Source organism: Perissodus microlepis, chromosome 10 (assembly GCF_051167445.1).
Source record: "Perissodus microlepis isolate ML-2025 ecotype Zambia chromosome 10, ASM5116744v1, whole genome shotgun sequence".
Classification (NCBI taxonomy): Eukaryota; Metazoa; Chordata; class Actinopteri; order Cichliformes; family Cichlidae; genus Perissodus; species Perissodus microlepis.
The window spans coordinates 15,161,270-15,180,227 of record NC_140470.1 but is presented as its reverse complement, the minus strand read 5'-3'; the positions used below and the strand labels follow the sequence as shown (position 1 = coordinate 15,180,227).

General features: G+C 41.3%; 2 protein-coding genes across 3 annotated transcripts; both read left to right on the top strand.

The window, feature by feature from the left end:
- The first annotated feature begins 1,186 nt into the window (after positions 1 to 1,186).
- On the top strand, positions 1,187 to 8,643 carry cct8 (chaperonin containing TCP1, subunit 8 (theta)). 2 transcript variants are annotated; one of them, XM_084942391.1, is made up of 15 exons: positions 1,187 to 1,363; positions 1,871 to 1,961; positions 2,049 to 2,128; positions 2,226 to 2,375; positions 2,475 to 2,655; positions 2,753 to 2,814; positions 2,892 to 3,029; positions 3,118 to 3,296; positions 3,657 to 3,723; positions 3,808 to 3,895; positions 3,984 to 4,099; positions 4,542 to 4,613; positions 4,723 to 4,887; positions 6,896 to 7,015; positions 8,364 to 8,643. In XM_084942391.1, the coding sequence occupies exons 1-15, from the start codon at positions 1,304 to 1,306 to the stop codon at positions 8,433 to 8,435; spliced, it is 1,641 nt and encodes a 546-aa protein (XP_084798517.1). In that variant the 5' UTR covers positions 1,187 to 1,303; the 3' UTR covers positions 8,436 to 8,643. The 2 variants fall into 2 exon arrangements, with proteins under 2 accessions (XP_084798517.1, XP_084798518.1); XM_084942392.1 differs by lacking the exon at positions 8,364 to 8,643 and adding an exon at positions 7,445 to 8,333 and having other exon boundaries at positions 1,277 to 1,363.
- A 976-nt stretch (positions 8,644 to 9,619) lies between these two features.
- On the top strand, positions 9,620 to 18,014 carry rskrb (ribosomal protein S6 kinase related b). Its single transcript, XM_084942393.1, has 13 exons — positions 9,620 to 9,941; positions 11,679 to 11,969; positions 12,108 to 12,191; positions 12,354 to 12,422; positions 12,794 to 12,863; positions 13,716 to 13,823; positions 14,104 to 14,144; positions 15,420 to 15,447; positions 15,647 to 15,736; positions 15,894 to 15,982; positions 16,143 to 16,253; positions 16,332 to 16,445; positions 16,538 to 18,014. The coding sequence occupies exons 1-13, from the start codon at positions 9,912 to 9,914 to the stop codon at positions 16,772 to 16,774; spliced, it is 1,362 nt and encodes a 453-aa protein (XP_084798519.1). The 5' UTR covers positions 9,620 to 9,911; the 3' UTR covers positions 16,775 to 18,014.
- Positions 18,015 to 18,958: the final 944 nt, after the last annotated feature.

The following is an 18,958-nucleotide window of genomic DNA, read 5'->3' as shown; positions in this document are numbered from 1 at the left end:
TTTGTTTTTTTTCTTTCTGTTCAGATCATTTTCAGGTATTGAAATCTATATATGCCAGTATACTAACTTCCCACTTCATTAGGTATACCTTGCTAGTACTGCCTTAATGCTTGCCTAATGGCACAGATCCACCATGGCGCTGGAAGGCACTCAGTTTGTAATAAGAGGCCCAATTTATGGCAATAAAACACTCCCACGCCATTAAATGAACACCGGCAAACCTGAACCAGTGATCAGTCCAACGAAGGATTGATCCATGCTTTGATGCTGTTTGCATTAAATTTTGACCCTATCACTTGAATGTTGCAGCAGAAATTGAGATTAATAAAACCAGGCAACATTTTTCCAGCCCAATTTTATCTGTGCGACACTGCGACTCATACCTCTTTCAGATCACAGAGATGGTTGTGTGGGAAAATTTTAGTAGATCAGCAGTTTCTGAAATATTCACATCAACCACCATGTCATGTTCAAAGTCACTTAAATCTCCTTTCTTCCTCTTTCTGATGCTCAGTTTGAACATCTTCTGGTACTATAATTTGTGTTTTAACTTAGAATAATTGTAAAATTCATACATCCATACTCTTCTGCTTATTGTTATGGAGTGGGGGACTATCCCAGCTAACATAGGGCAAGTGGAGGGCACACCCTGGATAGGTTGCCAAACCGCTGACCTAAAATTAAATTATGTTACACATTTGTGATTAAGTACTTTATATGAGATTAGTACTACTTTAATTTGATTTGTATGTAGAAAATTTGTGTAATTCTTTTAGTGGGTAAATCATTTGGGATAGCATGGTTATATTTGTATATATTATATTTGTATAATATGCAAGGCACAGTCTATAGAAAACTAACTGGTAAAGGCAATACATTTTTAATTTAAAACAACTACACATTTAAGACAATAATTCATTATATTTGTAATATTTCATGACTAATGATAGAAATTTGACAAAGCAAGTAAACAACAGGAAATCAGAAATGCCATCTGTCGTACTTTACTTGTGTTTCTTTGGTGCGGTGGCTTAAATCATTTGGAATTCACTGAAAAGTCAGTCACTTAGTATAGTCTTGGATTTCGTTATAGTAACACGACGGTAAGAGTGCCCCCGCGTGGTGTTTTACGATCACTGCGCGGTGAAACGAGAATTGCTCTGTTTGTCCTTTGTTGTCACCCGTCTGTAGCTCGCTGCCTCGCTGAAGTCGCTCCACCTCTGCCTCTCCGGCTTTGTACCCAGAGCTGAACCCACGCCGCGGCTACCTTCTCTAGGATACCGGGGCTGCTAAAAATTTGAAAATGGCCCTCCACGTCCCAAAAGCTCCGGGCTTTGCCCAGATGTTAAAGGATGGCGCCAAGGTGGGGTTAAATTAGGAATATTGGGCTCGTAGATGAGCTTTGACTGAGTAGTTGTGAAGAAGCGTGCTAGCTAACGTTAGCCGCTAAGTTAGCATGTTCATTCAGAGTCATGAGGGATAGTTCTAGAAAGCAGCAGCCAGGCCGCCCAGCCGGCTGCTGGACGAAGGTCTGTTTGGGAAGATGAAATGCTTATTCTTGATATTTCACTGTCTCCCTTCAGTCTAAACCGTGCTAAATATAGCAGCAGCAGCAGCAGTTGAGCTGCTGTTATAACGGGATGTCACACTGCAGTCACACCCAGCTAGCATTCAGCTAACTGTCAGTACTGTCAGCTTAAAGTGATGCTGATGCTTAATGAAATGCTTACATTCTCAGACTATCCATATTATATCCAGTTATTTGCTTTTAACATATTCATTGTTAGGTAGTAAGCTAAATATATTAGTCTGACATGGAAATGAACGGTAACGCACCTGTCTTGAAAAGTTGATTTCTTGTCTGTTACAGCACTTTTCAGGTCTTGAAGAGGCTGTCTTCCGTAATATCAGAGCTTGTAAGGAACTTTCTCAAACCACCCGCACTGCCTATGGGCCCAACGGTAAGTTTGGTCTGACTGCAGCCTATTAGGGTTGTGCTCTGCAAAGATATCAAAGCAGCACCCGTTAAATGAAGTGTTTTCTTTTAGGCATGAACAAAATGGTCATCAACCATTTAGAGAAGCTGTTTGTCACCAATGACGCTGCAACAATTCTCAGAGAGCTTGAGGTGAGGAGATGTTGTTGTCCACCTCACTGAAATTCAGCTGAGTGCATAATAAATGTATGAATTTAACTATTTATGCAAATTATTGTTTGTTTTACAGGTGCAGCATCCCGCAGCTAAAATGATTGTAATGGCGTCCCACATGCAAGAACAGGAAGTCGGCGATGGTACCAACTTTGTCCTGGTGTTTGCTGGAGCTCTGCTGGAGCTGGCTGAAGAGCTCCTTAGAATGGGCTTGTCTGTTTCAGAGGTAAACAAGATAATATTGGTAAAGTAGCATGGCTTAATGTCAAACATGTGCTATGATTGGTGCATTTTCTCAGTGCCCCCTTTTTCTTCTTTGCCACAGGTGATTGAAGGCTACGAGAAGGCTTGTAAGAAGACTCTGGAGATCCTGTCAGACTGCGTTTGCTCCTCAGCCAAGAACCTCCATGACATTAATGAAGCCAAGTCGCTCATCCGTACAGCAGTCATGAGTAAACAGTACGGCAATGAAGACTTCCTTGCGAACCTCATTGCAGAGGCCTGTGGTGAGTCAGAAGTGCACACTATCTCAGAGTTGATTGTCTCGATTTTAGCATTGCCTTGGTATTTTTCTGACTTCCTTTTTCTCCCCTCTTTGTGCAGTATCGATCTTCCCAGAGTCCGGCAATTTCAATGTTGATAACGTCAGAGTATGCAAGATTTTGGTAAGCAGCATCTTCTGTTGGTTTTATTTTGTGTGCGTATGCAGTTTGGCCTCTATTAACATTTGTGGTCATTTTAGGGTTGTGGGGTGACGGCATCCTCTATGCTTCATGGCATGGTTTTTAAGAAGGAGGCAGAGGGAGACATCACATCAGTGAAAGACGCCAAGATCGCCGTTTTCTCCTGCCCCTTCGACTGCATGGTGACGGAGACCAAGGTAAGTGGAGGTGACTGATATATTAAGTTTAATGAAGATGATGCTGACATTGCTCTCGGTGCTGACGATAGTCCCGTCTGTTCCACAGGGCACAGTGTTGATAAATAATGCACAGGAGCTCATGGACTTCAGTAAAGGAGAGGAGGATTTGATGGAAGCTAACGTGAAGGCTATCAAGGAGGCTGGTGCCACTGTGGTGGTAACTGGGGGGAAAGTGGCTGACATGGCACTGCACTACGCCAACAAGTACAAACTCATGGTGGTCAGGTAAGAACTACAAAACCTTAAGTGAGCAGGGAACGTATCATATACAAAGAGCTAGACGTTTACGGCAAATTCAGCCTAAGTTTCTTCTTCTAGTTGAGCTTACTGTTTTATGTAACTCGCTTAAGAGATCACATTTCTCCCAAGTAAAGGATTTATCTTTTTGCTAATACAGATGGTCCTTTCATGGCCTAGGACTAAAACTTTTATTTTGAAGGTGCAAGATGTAACTGTGTCTGCATTTTTTGGGAAATTTAAATAAATATATGATGGCCGTATGTTAAATATTACATGATTTATAATAGTATATGTTTGGCATTGTGTGCTTCCCAGCCATAAACGTTCTTTTTTCCTTCTCGTCAGGCTTAACTCCAAGTGGGACCTCAGGAGATTATGCAAGACTGTGGGAGCTGTAGCTCTGCCCAAGATGGTGAGTGTACACTTGTTTTTATCAGATCAGGTATTCGAAAGGGCCATCCATTTTTAACTATAAATACATTTTTGTCATCCTTAGACGGCCCCGACTCCGGATGAGATGGGTCACTGTGATGGTGTATATCTGACTGAGGTGGGAGACACTCAGGTGGTGGTCTTCAAACATGGTAAATGACTCCGTTCTTCAGGCTTGTGAATCTTAATTTTAAACCTTTCTGAGTTAACATGTTGGTTGGTGTTGACACTTTTAAACAGATAAAGAGGATGGTGCCATCTCAACCGTGGTGATCAGAGGCTCCACTGACAACCTGATGGATGATATTGAGAGGGCTATAGATGATGGAGTCAACACCTTTAAAGTTCTGGTCAGGGTAAGTAGACATTGTAAGTCACTGGGGTTATTTTGTTGTTGTTGGGATTTTTTCTTACTTTTAGATGAATCACAAGTTTTAACAAATGGATGCACAAATTATATTTTAAAGATTATTATTGTCTTTATTGTAAAGCAACTCGGGCTGATGTTTATCTTTTTTCTCATCGGTGTTGAGCACCTGTTTACTTAATAATAATAATAATAATAATAATAATAATAATAATAATAATAATAATAATAATAATAATAATAATAATATTAAAATAGAATTAGGAACTGAAAAACTAAAACTATGCTATCAGTGTTCACTGTGAGCAAAACTTTCCCTTTAAACATTGTTATTGAGAATTTTACAGTTCACAAATTTCAAGGGGTTTTCTTTTTATGTACTACTTAGTTTGCACAACAGCTACAGTCTCTCTGTCATTCATTATCTTTAGGACAACAGGCTGGTACCTGGAGGAGGAGCCACTGAGATTGAGCTGGCCAAACAGATCACCTCATATGGAGAGGTATGCACATTCAAGTGAATTAATTAACATATTCCAAATCCACACACTTATCTCTCCTCTTCGTTTTGTCCTATTTTGACTGATACACCATTTTCCTGCCTTTCTGCAGTCCTGCCCTGGTCTCGAGCAGTATGCCATTAAAAAGTTTGCCGAAGCTTTCGAGGCATTGCCACGTGCCCTCGCTGAGAACTCCGGCGTGAAGGGGAGCGAGCTTATTTCAAAGCTGTATTCTGCGCATCATGAGGGAAACAAAAACATGGGCTTTGACATTGAGGTATGTATGGATGCATGAGAAGAATGTGTGGATGGCTTTGATATCGTTTGATTTCAGATGTGAATCGTTTAAAATATTCAGCCTGTGTTTTCCTTGGTTACAATCTACAACAGCACTGCAAGAGGCACCTAAACCTTACACACTGGTCCTTAACGCATCACCAGTGGTGTCCAAAACGTGCCAGTGAATGCCGGAGGAGCTAACACTGCTGTTTGCACTAAAAACATGCGCTACATCGTTCTGTCATCACAAGAGAAACTTGGCTCATGTGTTGGCCTTTGAGAAAAACAGTTACCTTGACTGAAATGCTGGAAGGACTTGAGCTCCCACCGAGTCCATTTGTGTTGTCTGCGCTATGGAGACAGATACAGCCTTTTTTTTTTTTTTTGGCTTCCAGTTAACTTGGGTAGATGCACACCACTTTTTAGATTAGGGTACACAGCTTAACACTAACAGTCCTTTTTTCCACCTGTACCTACTCATCTTGGCTCAACTCTGTTTTGGACTGTTTCTTTTACAGTCGAGTACCAACTAATGGCGACTCAAACACCACGACGATGGAGGAGGTTGAGGTGATACTATACCTGCTGCCTCCTTTTTTTTGCATAGCCAGGTCTAGGGGTGGGCGATATAAACGATATAAATTTGGCCAACGATAGAGATTTTGACTATATCGCGATAGCGCATGTTGATGATGTCATCAAGCTGCGCCTGTTTTGGTCGAAAGCATCGCAGCGGCTAAAACCATTATCATCTGCAAATTATGCCGGGCGACAGTCATAGCAAAGAGATGAAGCACTTTTGAAATAAGGGGAAAGCCAAAAACTGCGCTTCCTCCACTTCCGTAACATTGATTCATTAATGTTGAATTCTCTCGCAGCTGTTCTATTCCCATGTTGTTGCAGTATATTAATAACTAACCTTGTATTGTGGATGAATAATCTCAGTTGTTCTCCTGACTGAAGTTTGGCCCGTGTATAGCATCCTGCTATGCAATTGCATTTGTCCCTGACCACCAGAATCCCTCACGTTAACTTTTAATGAGTGGAAAAAAGTTGGCGTTCATCCTCCAGCTTCACTGTGCTAATGTTATGCTAACATAGCTGTGTCGCTAGCAATCACGTAGCACAACATGTTTAGGTGGAATCTAGCAAGCTAACGAGCTAACTTCCTGTTAACTTCTAACTCTGTTAAATGTAATAAATTCTGTTTTCATGGATGCATGGATGTAAAACTTAATTGTTACACCTGGTAAAGCAACAACGTTGATGATTTAATTAAAGATGAAAGAATTTAGACCGTTTTTAACTCTCAGTATTCGTTTGACTTTGGGAGCTGAAACGGACGGAGTTTTGGACCCAGATTACTCCGCGAAGCTCCTCACTACGGCAGCCGTTATGCTCTGACAATCCATCAAGCAGTGCGGCTTACCAAAGTTGTACTAAAACATTTTTTTAACAGATTTCTGCACGCCCAAATCGGTTCGAGGTCAGTAAGCACAACCAGAATTCATACATAAGGCACACTCTCGATTTTTGAGAAAATTAAAGGATTTTAAGTGTGCCTTATAGTGTGGAAAATATGGTATACAGAAGAAAAGAATATATCGTGATATATATCGTTACCGCACGTGCTTCAAATTATATCGCGATATGAATTTTAGGCCATATCGCCCAGCCCTAGCCAGTTCCCTAATTTCCGGGTTTCAAAAATTATGGTTTTGATTTTCGTGAAGGAGACGCCCTCATGACTTATTGAGGAACGCCACTGACTAGCCAATCGGTGGCATGCAGTCTGTTGACGTTTCATTTTCGGAGTATGGGAAACCCTAGAAACAGTCGAGTTAAGCCGAGCAGAGTAGGTCTATAAAAGACATCTTAAAATTTGTGTTGTAGCATCCTTTTTTTTCCCTTTAAATCCAACATTTGAAATTATTTTTTTTAATGCCCGTTTCTATTGAAGCGTCTCATATTCTTGACTGATGGTGCGGTTGTCATGTCGTTTGCAGAGTGATGGTCCTGCTGTGAAGGACATGCTCGAAGCCGGCATTCTGGATCCCTACCTGGTCAAATACTGGGGCATAAAACTGGCTACCAATTCCGCTATCACAGTGCTGAGGGTGGACCAGGTGGGTACAAACAAAACATTCTTAACACACAAACTCTACATGTAATGAAAGCCAGCCTCAAACAGAATATTTTATGAACTTTTGAAATTGTTTTTTGTTTTTGATCGAGACAGAAAACTGCTTCAATCAGTCAGACAGTAAGAGTCTTTAGGACTATTTTTCACCCGTTTACAAAACTTCATCTATTAAACGGCTTTTAATGTATCGGTTTGGTTTTTAACTGAATAATTTAGGCTTTGAGGCAAATCAACAAACTTAATGCCACACTCCACAGAGATCCAACAGACCGCATCAAATCACATCTCACAGATGTTTGCTTTCTGTTTATATTTTGAGTTTTGTATTATTCTTTTTAGGATTTTTTTATGTTCTTTAAGTACTTGAAAGCAACTGGTGGATAAATTAAGTGTGCATATATGTACGATCCAGATCATCATGGCTAAGGCTGCAGGGGGACCCAAGGCTCCCAAGCAGAGAGGCCATTGGGACAAGGACGGTTGGGATGAAGAGCCTGATAATTTTGAAACTCACCATTAGAGGGCACACACAAAACCCTCAGTCGCTCAGTCAGTAGGTTTTGGAATGTGTGTGCGCTTTTAACTAAAAACAAAAAAAAATCTGCACCGGTGTGCTCAGTCACTCACAGGAGGTTGAAATATGTATGCGTTACCTGTCACTACTAACACTGGAGAAATGTTGCGTTACTGACTGGATTCAACCACATCACAGGTGTTTTACACAAACCCAGATGTGCCACTGCCTGAACCTGCACAGAGCAGATAGTGTGTGTGGTGTGATAGCATGCTGCATGCACTCACAAACTGTTAAGCTTGCAAGTACCAAATCAAACACTGTTTTGTTTTTTAATGTATTTTAAGAGAAGATTAATTCAGTTTAGACTTAGTTGAAGATGTTTTGTGAAACATGAAGTGCATTAAGTAACTGACCCAGAGTTTAGTTATTATTTCTTCAGCTCATTTTTTCCTTTAATTATTTATTTGATTTTAAGTGTTCACGTTTTGTGCACAAGTACATTTTCCTGTGTAGAGAATTTCTCTTAAAGCACAACATACTGCTACGTGTGCTCATGAATGTTTAATCACCATAAATGGACTTCTGGAATATCTGTAGGGATTTAAATGGTCTTTTTTTACTTTGAAAATATAGTCCCCTCATTTTTAAATAAGCACAGAAGTTTAAGATTGAACACATTTTGGATGCTGTGGTTAATGTTTGTTTATCAATTATTTTATGAAGGTCAGAGGTGATGTGCTTCCACTCTGCCATAAAGCCCACTCACTCAGCTGCATGGATCTTATGATGAAATGATTGTTTTCTTCCTTTTTAGATCATCATGGCCAAACCAGCAGGAGGACCCAAACCTCCCCAGGGAAAGAAGGACTTTGATGAGGACGACTAAAATGTCCAGCAGATGCTCCTTTTAACCCTAAACGCTCTGACATGGATTCCCAAACGTTTTCTACTTATTTAAAGCTCACCTGTTTATTGGTTTATTTTGTAGAAATGACCATACATTGGTAACAGAAGTTTTAAAAAAAAAATCATACCAATGGCTCTGTTTTGCTTTTTATGTTCTCAGTCCCAAATAAAAGGCACCTGTGCTGTCACTATTTGGTTTGTTTTTTACTTTTTGCCCAGCGTTGCTTTGTAAACTTCTTTGGTACTTCATATGATCACTGACTTTGTTTCATCACATATTGAGACTCAAAAGGAACGAGAAAATGTACTGTTACCACGCTTCAAATTGCTGTGTGTTTCCCATGATATTTAATGGCCAACATTGTACATTGCTTTTTGATATGATACAAACATGCATTAAATTCAGTTTTACTTAGATAGTGCCAAATCACAACAGTCTCCTCAAGGGCTTCATATTCTACACTAAAGATATAATAATAGAGAGAAAACCCCACGTGTTGTAGTCAGATCAGCATCTAATCTAATATAGGGCATATGCACACTTAATTAACCCACCAGATGCTTCCAAGTGTTTAAAGAACATTACAAAATTCCTAAAAAGAAACTCAAAATATGAACAGAAATAAAGGATCCCCAAAGAGCAAGCACTTGGTGACAGTGGGAAAGAAAAACCAGGCTGAGGAAGTGGTCGCCATCTGCTGTAATGGGTTGCAGGGTAGGAGAGGGACACAGGACAAAAGACACTGTGGAAGAAATTGGGGTGGTAAGATACTGTGAGATCTTACTGTGAGGTTCTAGTTTGTGAGGATACAGATTTTAAATTTGATTCTGGATTTAACAGGGAATCAGTGAAGAGAAGCCAGTATGGGAGAAAGATGCACTCCTTTTCTGTATCAGTGCTCCCGCTGTAGCATTTTTAATTAAATGAATTGCATTCAGCATTCACATTTCCTCCAAACATGCTAAGACAGCACATATTATGCATGCATGGGTTTATTTTTAGAACAAGTGAATGGGGGGTTGAAAAATGTATCGGGAGATACAAGAGGCTTTTCTGTTACACGTTTGCTTTTGTGCACACGACAAGTCACGCCAATGCAAATGATGCAAACCTAACAGAAACTGTCACCGACGTGTATAATTGATGTGTGCGGCTCTGATTACCGCAAGCAGCAGCACAGGGATCTGAAGCGTGCCTCTCATTGGACGGTAGTGATGGGGGCGGATTTACGCTGACGTTGCCCATACGCGGGATTAACTTGTTTTCTTTATATCGCCATATCTGTCACATTTTACACCGCGTACCCCGATCAGCTGCAGATTGTTAGCGAAAGGTACGCGTTGTGTTCGTGCAGCCTGACACCGCTGTTTGTGGAGAGGTTGCGGAACAGCGCGGATGGCTAAATGAAGAGCAGACGTCGGTATGAGGGCACTGCGCTGATGTCCTGTCACACAGATGGGGGCCGACGGCAGTAAAAACAGGAAGGTGAGTTGGATATCTGGTTGCTAAGGTGTAAGGCACGTGCTTTGGTGGGGGGGGGGTGTCCCTGTGTGACGGGGTTCCGCAATCTCTTGGGACCTGAAAAGTGTGCTGAAGTTGCGTAACGGTGAAAAGTCGCCAATTAGTATTACAATGTGTTATTCCCACGTTACGATATATGGGGTGAGACCATTCACTTTGAATGCAAATTCGTCACTTTTCAAACAAAAGTCTGACACTCCCCAGATTGTGGTCACTGGTCGAAGCTGTTTAGCAGAGTGACAGCGGGGTAGATGTGTCCCTTCATTTTGCTCGGATGATAATGACACTCTGCATGGCTGATTACGCGCATCTTGCATTACATAGCTGCAGAGATGTGCAGCAAGAGCCCCACGGGGAGGGGGCTTGTTGACCCGGTGACTGCACTTTGGATGCAGACCAGGGAGTGTTTTTATATATGAGAGCAGGAATGGTTACATGAAAATGCTGCCCCACTCGGCTCCACTCAGGCATTTGAGGGATGAAGATGGGGCTGTATTATAGCAAAGTCTGATGTCTTGTACAGTAAGCCACAATCGTTAGGAAGGCAACCTTTTATAAATTAAATCAAGTATATACTGTGTACTGTCTTTCAAATCTATGGCAGGTTGTAAAATTATTTAAATACAACCCCAGATACATGTGTCATTGTTTTTGTTTTTTTTAACAAACACTAAGATAAAATTCACAAGTGCTGTGTGTGTGTGTGTGTGTGTGTGTGTGTGTGTGTGTGTGTGTGTGTGTGTTTGAGAGACAGAGAGAGAGAGAGAGAGAGACTATAAAAGATACAGAATCACAAAAGAGCTGTAGATGCTAAACAAAGAGTACAAATAAAGGAGGAAAAGTTAGAAAAAAAGACTGAACGAAGTTGTTGCGAGGGTTACTGAGAAAAAAAACTTCTTCTCTACGAAAACATTTTTGCAAGTATGGCTAAGGCTCGCAAAGCTGCATCTGAGTAAACCACAAGACTTCTGGAACAATGTCCTTTAGACAGATGAAAACCAAACCCAGCGTAACATCACAAACACGTCATACCGACTGCCAAACACGTCGGTGAAGGGGTGATGATTTGAGCTTGTTTTGCAGTCGCTGAGTTGACCACAAAGTCCTCTTATACCCAAGTTTATTACAGTCTAATTTGAGGTCAAGGTGTCAATACCCAGTCAAAATCCAGACTTTAACCTGATTGAAATGCTTTGGTGGGACCTTAAAAGTGCTGTTCATAAATGAATGCCTGCAAATCTCAATGAACTGAAGCAACGATACAAAGAAAAGGGGGCAAAAATTCCTCCACAGCAACGTGTGAGACTGATAAAGTCATACAGAATACGACTAATTCAAGTTATTGCTACAGTAAGTTGTGTTTGGACTTAGTCTGTAAATTTAGAGCAGCATTTAGGCAATTCTCCTCTATATTTTTACAAAGCATTTTTCAGTACAGGTTGTCCTGTGCCAACTTTCTTTGTGTGTTCTAGTTTCCAAAAGGTCAAGTGAAAGCAGAAGGGCGCTTTCAGCAGTGCACGCCTGCCTTGATAAGTGTTGGTACTTAACCTTGCGTAAAACAGTCTCTGAATGAACAGTCTATTCATTTTTGTTCTCCAGGAGTTTGTGTAATTAAAACAGACAATCTAAAGGTTTTTTTTTAATCCTGTTTCTTCTGTAGCATCTACAAAACTGTGTCTTTGTCTTTTGTTTCCCCAACAGAGGCCTTCCGAAGGGCAGGAGAATGAGCACTTATCTTCTGGATGGCGCGGCTTCCTCTCAAACATTGGCCTGTCTGTCCCAGCAGGCCTGTGTCGCCTTGCCCCGTCTGCCCTTCATTTGGGCCAGCGTCGAATGCTCCAGGGCAAAGCCCCCGAGATCCCTGACCACGTCTTGAGGCTGGCAGGAGTTGGCCCCCACAAGCTGAGAGCGGAGTGGAGCCTGCCGGGGTTTATTACCATGTTCCTCCCCGAATTCCCCCACAGAACTGTGCCTGGCCACGAACACTTTCAGGTGAGGGTCATTTTGAACGCCAGCGCCACATCATGCATCTTATGATTGAACAAAGCTTTCTCATGTTCTGCTTTTACTTTTTTTTTAACTAGACACCATCCCATTGTATCTGTGTCTGCATTGTTCTCGCCTCACTAGGTGTTGGGCTACATCGCCAAAGGTTCATTTGGACCCATCCTGAAAGTGAAGGACAAGGTCAAACAGAAGACATATGCTGTTAAAGTGAGTGTTGATTATCTGGGTTTTAACATATAGGTTTTCTGCGTTTAAATTCTAACATAAATACCAATCAGGCTGTTGCAGGAAACTGAAGCTGTGAGATAATTGTGTTCACGGTTCATTTATAATTACAGTGGCCTGATTTCATCTTGTGTCTGCCCACAGGTCATACCTAAAGCAGAGATTTTAAGACTCGGGGTTTTGGAGCAGTCAAAGGAAGAAGTTGTAGTCCAGGTGGGTTTTGTGTTAACTTCGAAGGCATTATATTTGCATTTCATACAGTTAGCACTCAAATTCCTCAACAAACCAAGGCTTTCTAAAGTACACATAATAGTCAGTGAGTGATAATTACTGCTAACAGTTAATAAGTGATAAGATCTCATGTAAATATTGTGCTATTCTTTGATTTCTTAACTTTAGAAATGTTGATAGAAGGTAGAAAAAATCTGCTGTGATGGTGATGAACCATTTATGTTTATTTGCCTTCTCACAAAAATGGCGTGTGCCTGTAAAGTCTGAAGTTAATGCGATTCTGAGTGACGTGATCTCTCAGAAACAATGGTCGGTTGAGCTTTTCCAGGCTGACCTTTGACCTTTGCCTGCAGCGTCAGGTGCGCCACCCATTTGTCCATGACCTCCAGGACTGCTGGCAGACACAGCGTCACGTCTACATTAGTGAGTCAGACAGAGACCGGTGACCCAATCCAACCCAGATCCACTCTCCCTTTACTTCACCTCACCTTTTCTCACCTCAAAACTGGCAGCTAGGTCCAAGATCTACCCACAGCCCCACCCAAACCCAGCTCCTACAACACGATGAACAAAAAAAAAAAATGCAAAGAGGTTCCCATCGAGACTTTAAAATTCTGGGTCTTTTGAGCTTGTACCCCACGTTTAATCGCACCTTTATCAAACACCCTCCAGCCCTGCAACCCCAGTCTACCACTCCCTCTGCATCGTGTAGCTTCTTCGACTTCTTTCCTCTTTCCTCCTGAGCATTTACCCTCTTTTTCCAAATTAGCCACTGACTCAGAAAGTGTGACCCACTTTGTTTGCCTCTCCACCCCCTGCAAAAAGAGAACGAGTTAGCCCCCAAAAACCAGATGCTGAACATGCTGTGAATCATCACTGAGTCACATATTTTTTGAGCCTGAAATGTAGAGTACATGGAAGTCACAACAAACCGATGAAGATCTCTGCAGATATTTTAAAGCAATTAAGGTTAAACAGTTGCTTAATTATTATGTTGCCTTATGTAACAGTGTTAAATAAATATGGCTATCCTCAGTTACAGTGTGGTGATTCATTATTACAAACACACACACATGCAGTTTAAAGTCATGCTCCATTAAGGCAGCCAGCCTTAAAATTCCACCTTGCTTGTTTCCTAGAGAAAGACAGTTTTCACTCTTGTCTCTTCCCTAACTTGAGCAGTGTTGTGTTCCACCTCCCGCTGACCTTCACTTCCCAGTCACATCTCGCACCGCTGCACAGAGGCATGCTTTGATCCCGTTTCTTCTCCCACAGTGTGTGACTACTGCAGCACAGGAGACCTCTACACCTACTGGCAGATGATTGGTCAGTTCCCAGAGGACACAGTGCGAGTGTTTGCTGCAGAGTTGGGATGTGCGCTTGGTGTGTATGCTATTACATTACTAATTAAATGAAAGATGTGAACCCACATCCGTACTGTAGGCCTGACTTTTCCCCTCAGAAATCTTAATTAGCTCAAAGCGTCGTTTCCATAGTTATTTAACTGGAAGTAATTATCAGATGAGCTCTCTAAGGATCTCCACCAGCAACACAGCAAAGTCAGAATGGTTCAGTTTGCCAGTACGAAGACATGGATTTGAAACCTGTTTGCTTACTGGTTGGGTTTTAAGTTTTTGACCATGTTTGTATTGTTTTTTTACAGGCTTTCTGCACGATTTTGGGGTGATCCACAGAGATGTGAAGGTAAAAACCAAAAAAAATTGTACAATGACACAAAACCTATGTTAAGCACAGGCATCTAGATCATTTCAGGCAACACTTATTCATATCAAGGTTTTTCACAGGACTCTCTGTGTGAAGGAAATTTGTCCCACTGTTCTTTACAACTTTGAGTTTAATGATGTTTGTGGGAAGTTGTTCACAGCAGCTCTCTCAAGGTCCCACCACAGTATTTTAATCAATTTAGGGCTTGGACATTGACATTGCTCATTGCTTCTTCTTTTTTTTTCAGCCATTCTGCTGTAGATTTGCATTTACATTTGTGTCTAGAATACTTTGGTATACAGATGAATTCATTATTGATTCAATAACTACAAAACAAGCCCAAATCAGCCCTCTGTCACCGCAGTGTTTGACAGTTGATATTTTACAGCTGATATTCCACTTCGGTCACTTCAGGCTGGAAGACATTGTTCGAGAAATCTTGAAAGCCGAGAAAGCGTTGTTTTGATGGAAATTTGCAAAACTAAGCAATGCTTCTTTATTTTAGAGAAGAAGCTTTTTCCTAGCAATCCTTCCAAATACTTGTTCAGTTATTTTCTAAGTGTGCTGTCATTAACTTTAACATTTAACATACTAACTGAGGCCTGTAGAGTCTGAAATGGGTTTTTGGTAAATTCTCTGAGCATTGCATATCAGCTAATCAAGTGCACTTGATTATCAGCAGCAGGCTGTTACTTAGCTGCTTCATTCCCATGGATGGAGTAAGGTATCCATAGGAATACCATAGGCTAGAATAAAGGATATCAAATGCTGCAAGCCTAACATTTATCATGAAGAGTTTTTGTCTTAACTCTGAAACCTTTCCAGCTGGATGCCCTACTTTTGCGTCTCATATAAGAACAGCAAGCTCAGCTTCCTTTTCCATCATGCACACGTACAAAGGCTGTTTTTGGTTTTGTAAGGCTGAATACTTACTAAAAAGTTTCTAAACTGCTCATTCCTGTTTTTTAGTCAATGCATGAACACAACAATGTGTACAATGCATTAAAAATGTTTAAATTGCCACAAAATATTTTATTGAAGTAGAATTTGTTTGATACTTTGTGTTTTTATCAGATACCGTATTTAGAGTTTTGTTTTGTTTTAATATTTTGTTACAGGCTACAGGTTTCCTTTCATCAGTGTTTCGCAGTAATCCGATGGCAGACACAGTGTGTGGCATAAGAATTCAGTGCATCAGAAAAACAAGAGCGTAATCTCATCCACCTATTTATTTATTTTGCTCTGTTGTTGCAGATGGAAAATATCCTGCTGACAGACAATGGTAAGTAAATCTTGTCCCCAGCAGAGAGCAGCATAGCTTTGGTATGAGGGAAAAGCATAGAAGCTTCTAGAAAACAGAGCTGTGCACGTCTATCAATCAATACCTATCACTGCAAACTATGAGGGAGCATTATGATACAAATAAAAATCCAGCCTGTATCAGTTACTCATCATAACATAGAGAAAATGATCTTTTCTAGGACACATCCGGCTAGCTGACTTTGGTTTGTCTCGTCGCCTGGAGAGAGGGGGAAGAGCCTTTACCATCTGTGGAACCATCCAATATATGGGTGAGGAAAACATCCACTCTTAACCTCCCCTGCAGCTCATCCCACCACAGCTGCAGATGCTGGGATTTGGAAGCATTTAGAGCGTATCTAATTATGTTTTACTGGGAGGTGAATTTATGAATGGAAAAACATTGTGAGGGTTCTCTGTCCTCTGCAGCTCCTGAGGTGCTGAGTGGTGGGCCCTACAACCATGCAGCTGATTGGTGGTCACTGGGAATTCTGCTTTTCTCACTGGCTACTGGGAAGGTTAGCTATTGTTGCCTGTTTGCACGGTCAGCAGTTCGATTAATCTCTCAGTGACACATGAGCATGAAAGACTGTGTTCATTTAATGTTCTGGCATGCTGAAATATTAATCTATCAAAGTAGCAAAAGATGAATCATCCCCTGAATTTTCCCTCTGTCAGTTCCCCGTGGCTCCTGAACCAGACCACTGCAGCATGTTGAGGAAAGTGAGGAGCTTCCCCTATGAGATGCCCCTCAGCCTCAGCTCCCCACTGGCCTTGCTAATAACAGAGGTAATCATTTATTATATATCTGCTAAGCAGCGAGCCAGTTGAACGGTCAGATCATCATCTGCACATTTTCCTGTCCAGCTTTTATGCAAGACTCCCTCGCGTCGCTTGAGGACGCTTGATCGTTTCCAGCGGCAAACCTTCTTCCGCGGATCAACCTTTGACCTCGACCTACTGCAGCGTCAGCCCATGGAGGTAACAGACGAGACGTCTGAATGTCCTCGGTTTGGTTGTTTCCTCTGTAAGCTGAAGCATGAGTCTCGACTTCTCCTCTCTGTTGCTGTCAGGTGATTCTGGAGCTGCGGGAGAGACCGGACCGAGCGGCCAAAGCTCGACGAGGCCTCACTTTGTCCCTACAGCCTCTCAAAGGCTTTGACTACGACTCGCTCCTCAGCCCACCCGCCACGCCACACTTGCAGCAGGATCCCAGCGCAAACACTCACACAGCTGTACCGCTGCCTGGCCCAGCACTCCCACTGCATCCTGCTCAGGAAAAAGGTCCACGCAGAGAAGTGTTTGTTTGACAGACACTGAGTTTACACTTGTGCACATTTGTTCACCCTTGAATTGGTGCGCCTTTAAAAATTTTCTAAACTTTAAAATTACTGACTTAATGGAAATCACCTTTTTTTTCTCCATGCATATTTCAATGACTTTTATGTTTTGTGACGTGCTTAACACAAGTTCTTCTTCCTTTATGTGTTTGCCTTTCTCCGCTGCACACAGTTTCTTGCACACTTGTTTGCCCAACAGTTGTGCAAGAAAGATTGCACTATTGTGCATCCACTTTCCAGTAAACCGTCATGGCTGCCGTGTTAATACATAGTGGACAAATGCTGTGAATTTTACCCCTTGTGGAAATGTCATGCTTGTTGATCATAATATTATAGATCATAATATTTTTTCTTTTTTGTTTTAAGAGTGCAAACCATAGTTATCCTTTCATCTAGGTGAGTTGATTTCAAAATCTCTGCTGTTATTTTCATGTTGCAAGATGTTGCAGTTATTTTAGCAGAAGCGGATGGAAGACTCGTTGCCTCAATCTGTGCTACTTTTACTTTGAAACATAGTCTGTACCTTTGCTCATGCCACGATCCGACCTTTCCCAAACCTGACCTTGGCTACATCATCTCCTCGAGCAAGTGACACAATATCAGGTTCAAATGTGTATGCCTTCAACACCTTATTTAGCTTCATCATTTATAACCTACGTCTCAGGGGAGCGCTTGGTGGTTTTCCCATTCAGCCTTGATTTTTGACTCCAAGAGCTGTACAAAAGTGTGCAGATCAGAGCTGGGACTGGAACAGCAGTACCGTTTACCTCCAGTTAACATTTTGATCGATACAGGGCTTTTTCTACGGTCTGTGGATGTGGTAAGCCCTTGCCAGTAATCTCACCTTTATGCACTTACCTGCTCATCTGATTATAGTGTAATTTATTTATTTATTTTTTTGTAAAGTATGCCCTAATGTGTGCCCAGAATGCCTCGTGTGTGATCCTTGACCTTTCTTTATTTCTGGTCACCGAATGCTGATGTGTATATATTCCTGTTTATAAAGTTTATATGACTTTTTTTTAATACTCTTTGATGTTTGATATGTTATGTTATGATGTATTTTTGTAATTGCCATGTAGCACAGATGGAATATTAAACTCTGACTGTACAAAGTTCTGCTGGTTTGTTCTGTCAGGGTGGAACCTGTTGAAGTTCAAACCAAGCATCAAAATGAGGAAGAAAGTTATTAAAGTGACTTTGAACGTGGTGTGGTTGGTGGTGCTAGACGTGCTGGTCTGAGTAATTTGGAAACTGCTGATCTGCTGGGACTTTTCCACACAGCCATCTCTACGTTTTACAGAAAAAAGAGAAAATATCCAATGAGCGGCACTTCTCTGGGGTAAAAATGCCGTGTTGACATCAGACCTGACGGGATGGCATTGGCAACTCAAATAACCACTCATTACAACCAAAGTATGCAGAAGAGCATCTCTGAACGCACAACACACTGAACCTTGAAGCGGATGGACTAAAACAGCAGAAGACACACCATGTGCTAGCAAAAGAAAAATTAGTACCAACTGAGCATCATTTAAACAGCCCAGCCTAGCTGAGTATTGACTCTGACAGTGTCCATCCCTCTATGACCACAAAGTACCCATTTTCTAATTTTTGCTACCAGCAAGATAACACCCGATGCCATAAAGCTCAAATCACCTCAAATGTTTTCTTGAACGTAACATTGAGTTCACTGCACTCAAATGGCCTCCACAGTCCCCAGATTTCAGTCCAGCACCTTTGTGATGCAGTGGAAAGGGAGATTCAAATCATGGATGTGCAGCCGACAAATCTGCAGTGTGTCGCGCTATCTTGTCAATATGAATCAAAATCTCCTTTTGAATTACATTTTTTAAAGTAAAAACTTGAATAAACAACTTTTATGTTGATATCTTGATATAGTTTTAAAATTTCTTAGCATCAGTGCTATATCTGCAAAAATGTGTCTGTGGGATGCAAGCTAGTTAGATTACAACAGTGCGTTTATTTAATATAATTCAATATTCACTATTAGAATCAGGATTTCCTGACACTATCCATCCTATTTCAAATGGCTATTTTTCTCTCTGTAGTTAGACTACAAATAGAAGACTACAAATCTATTTTTCACCAAGGAAAAATAGAAAGTTGGCATTAGCACCAACAGTGTCATCT

Bases quoted from the DNA above. Each gene is read 5' to 3' on its own strand.
- cct8 (XM_084942392.1), top strand. From the start codon at position 1,304: ATGGCCCTCCACGTCCCAAAAGCTCCGGGCTTTGCCCAGATGTTAAAG. The intron at 2,656-2,752 runs GTGAGTCAGAAG...CTCTTTGTGCAG, and splicing joins CCTCATTGCAGAGGCCTGTG to TATCGATCTTCCCAGAGTCC. The intron at 4,888-6,895 runs GTATGTATGGAT...TGTCGTTTGCAG, and splicing joins ACATGGGCTTTGACATTGAG to AGTGATGGTCCTGCTGTGAA.
- rskrb (XM_084942393.1), top strand. From the start codon at position 9,912: ATGGGGGCCGACGGCAGTAAAAACAGGAAG. The intron at 12,864-13,715 runs GTGAGTCAGACA...CTTCTCCCACAG, and splicing joins ACAGCGTCACGTCTACATTA to TGTGTGACTACTGCAGCACA. The intron at 16,446-16,537 runs GTAACAGACGAG...TGTTGCTGTCAG, and splicing joins TGCAGCGTCAGCCCATGGAG to GTGATTCTGGAGCTGCGGGA.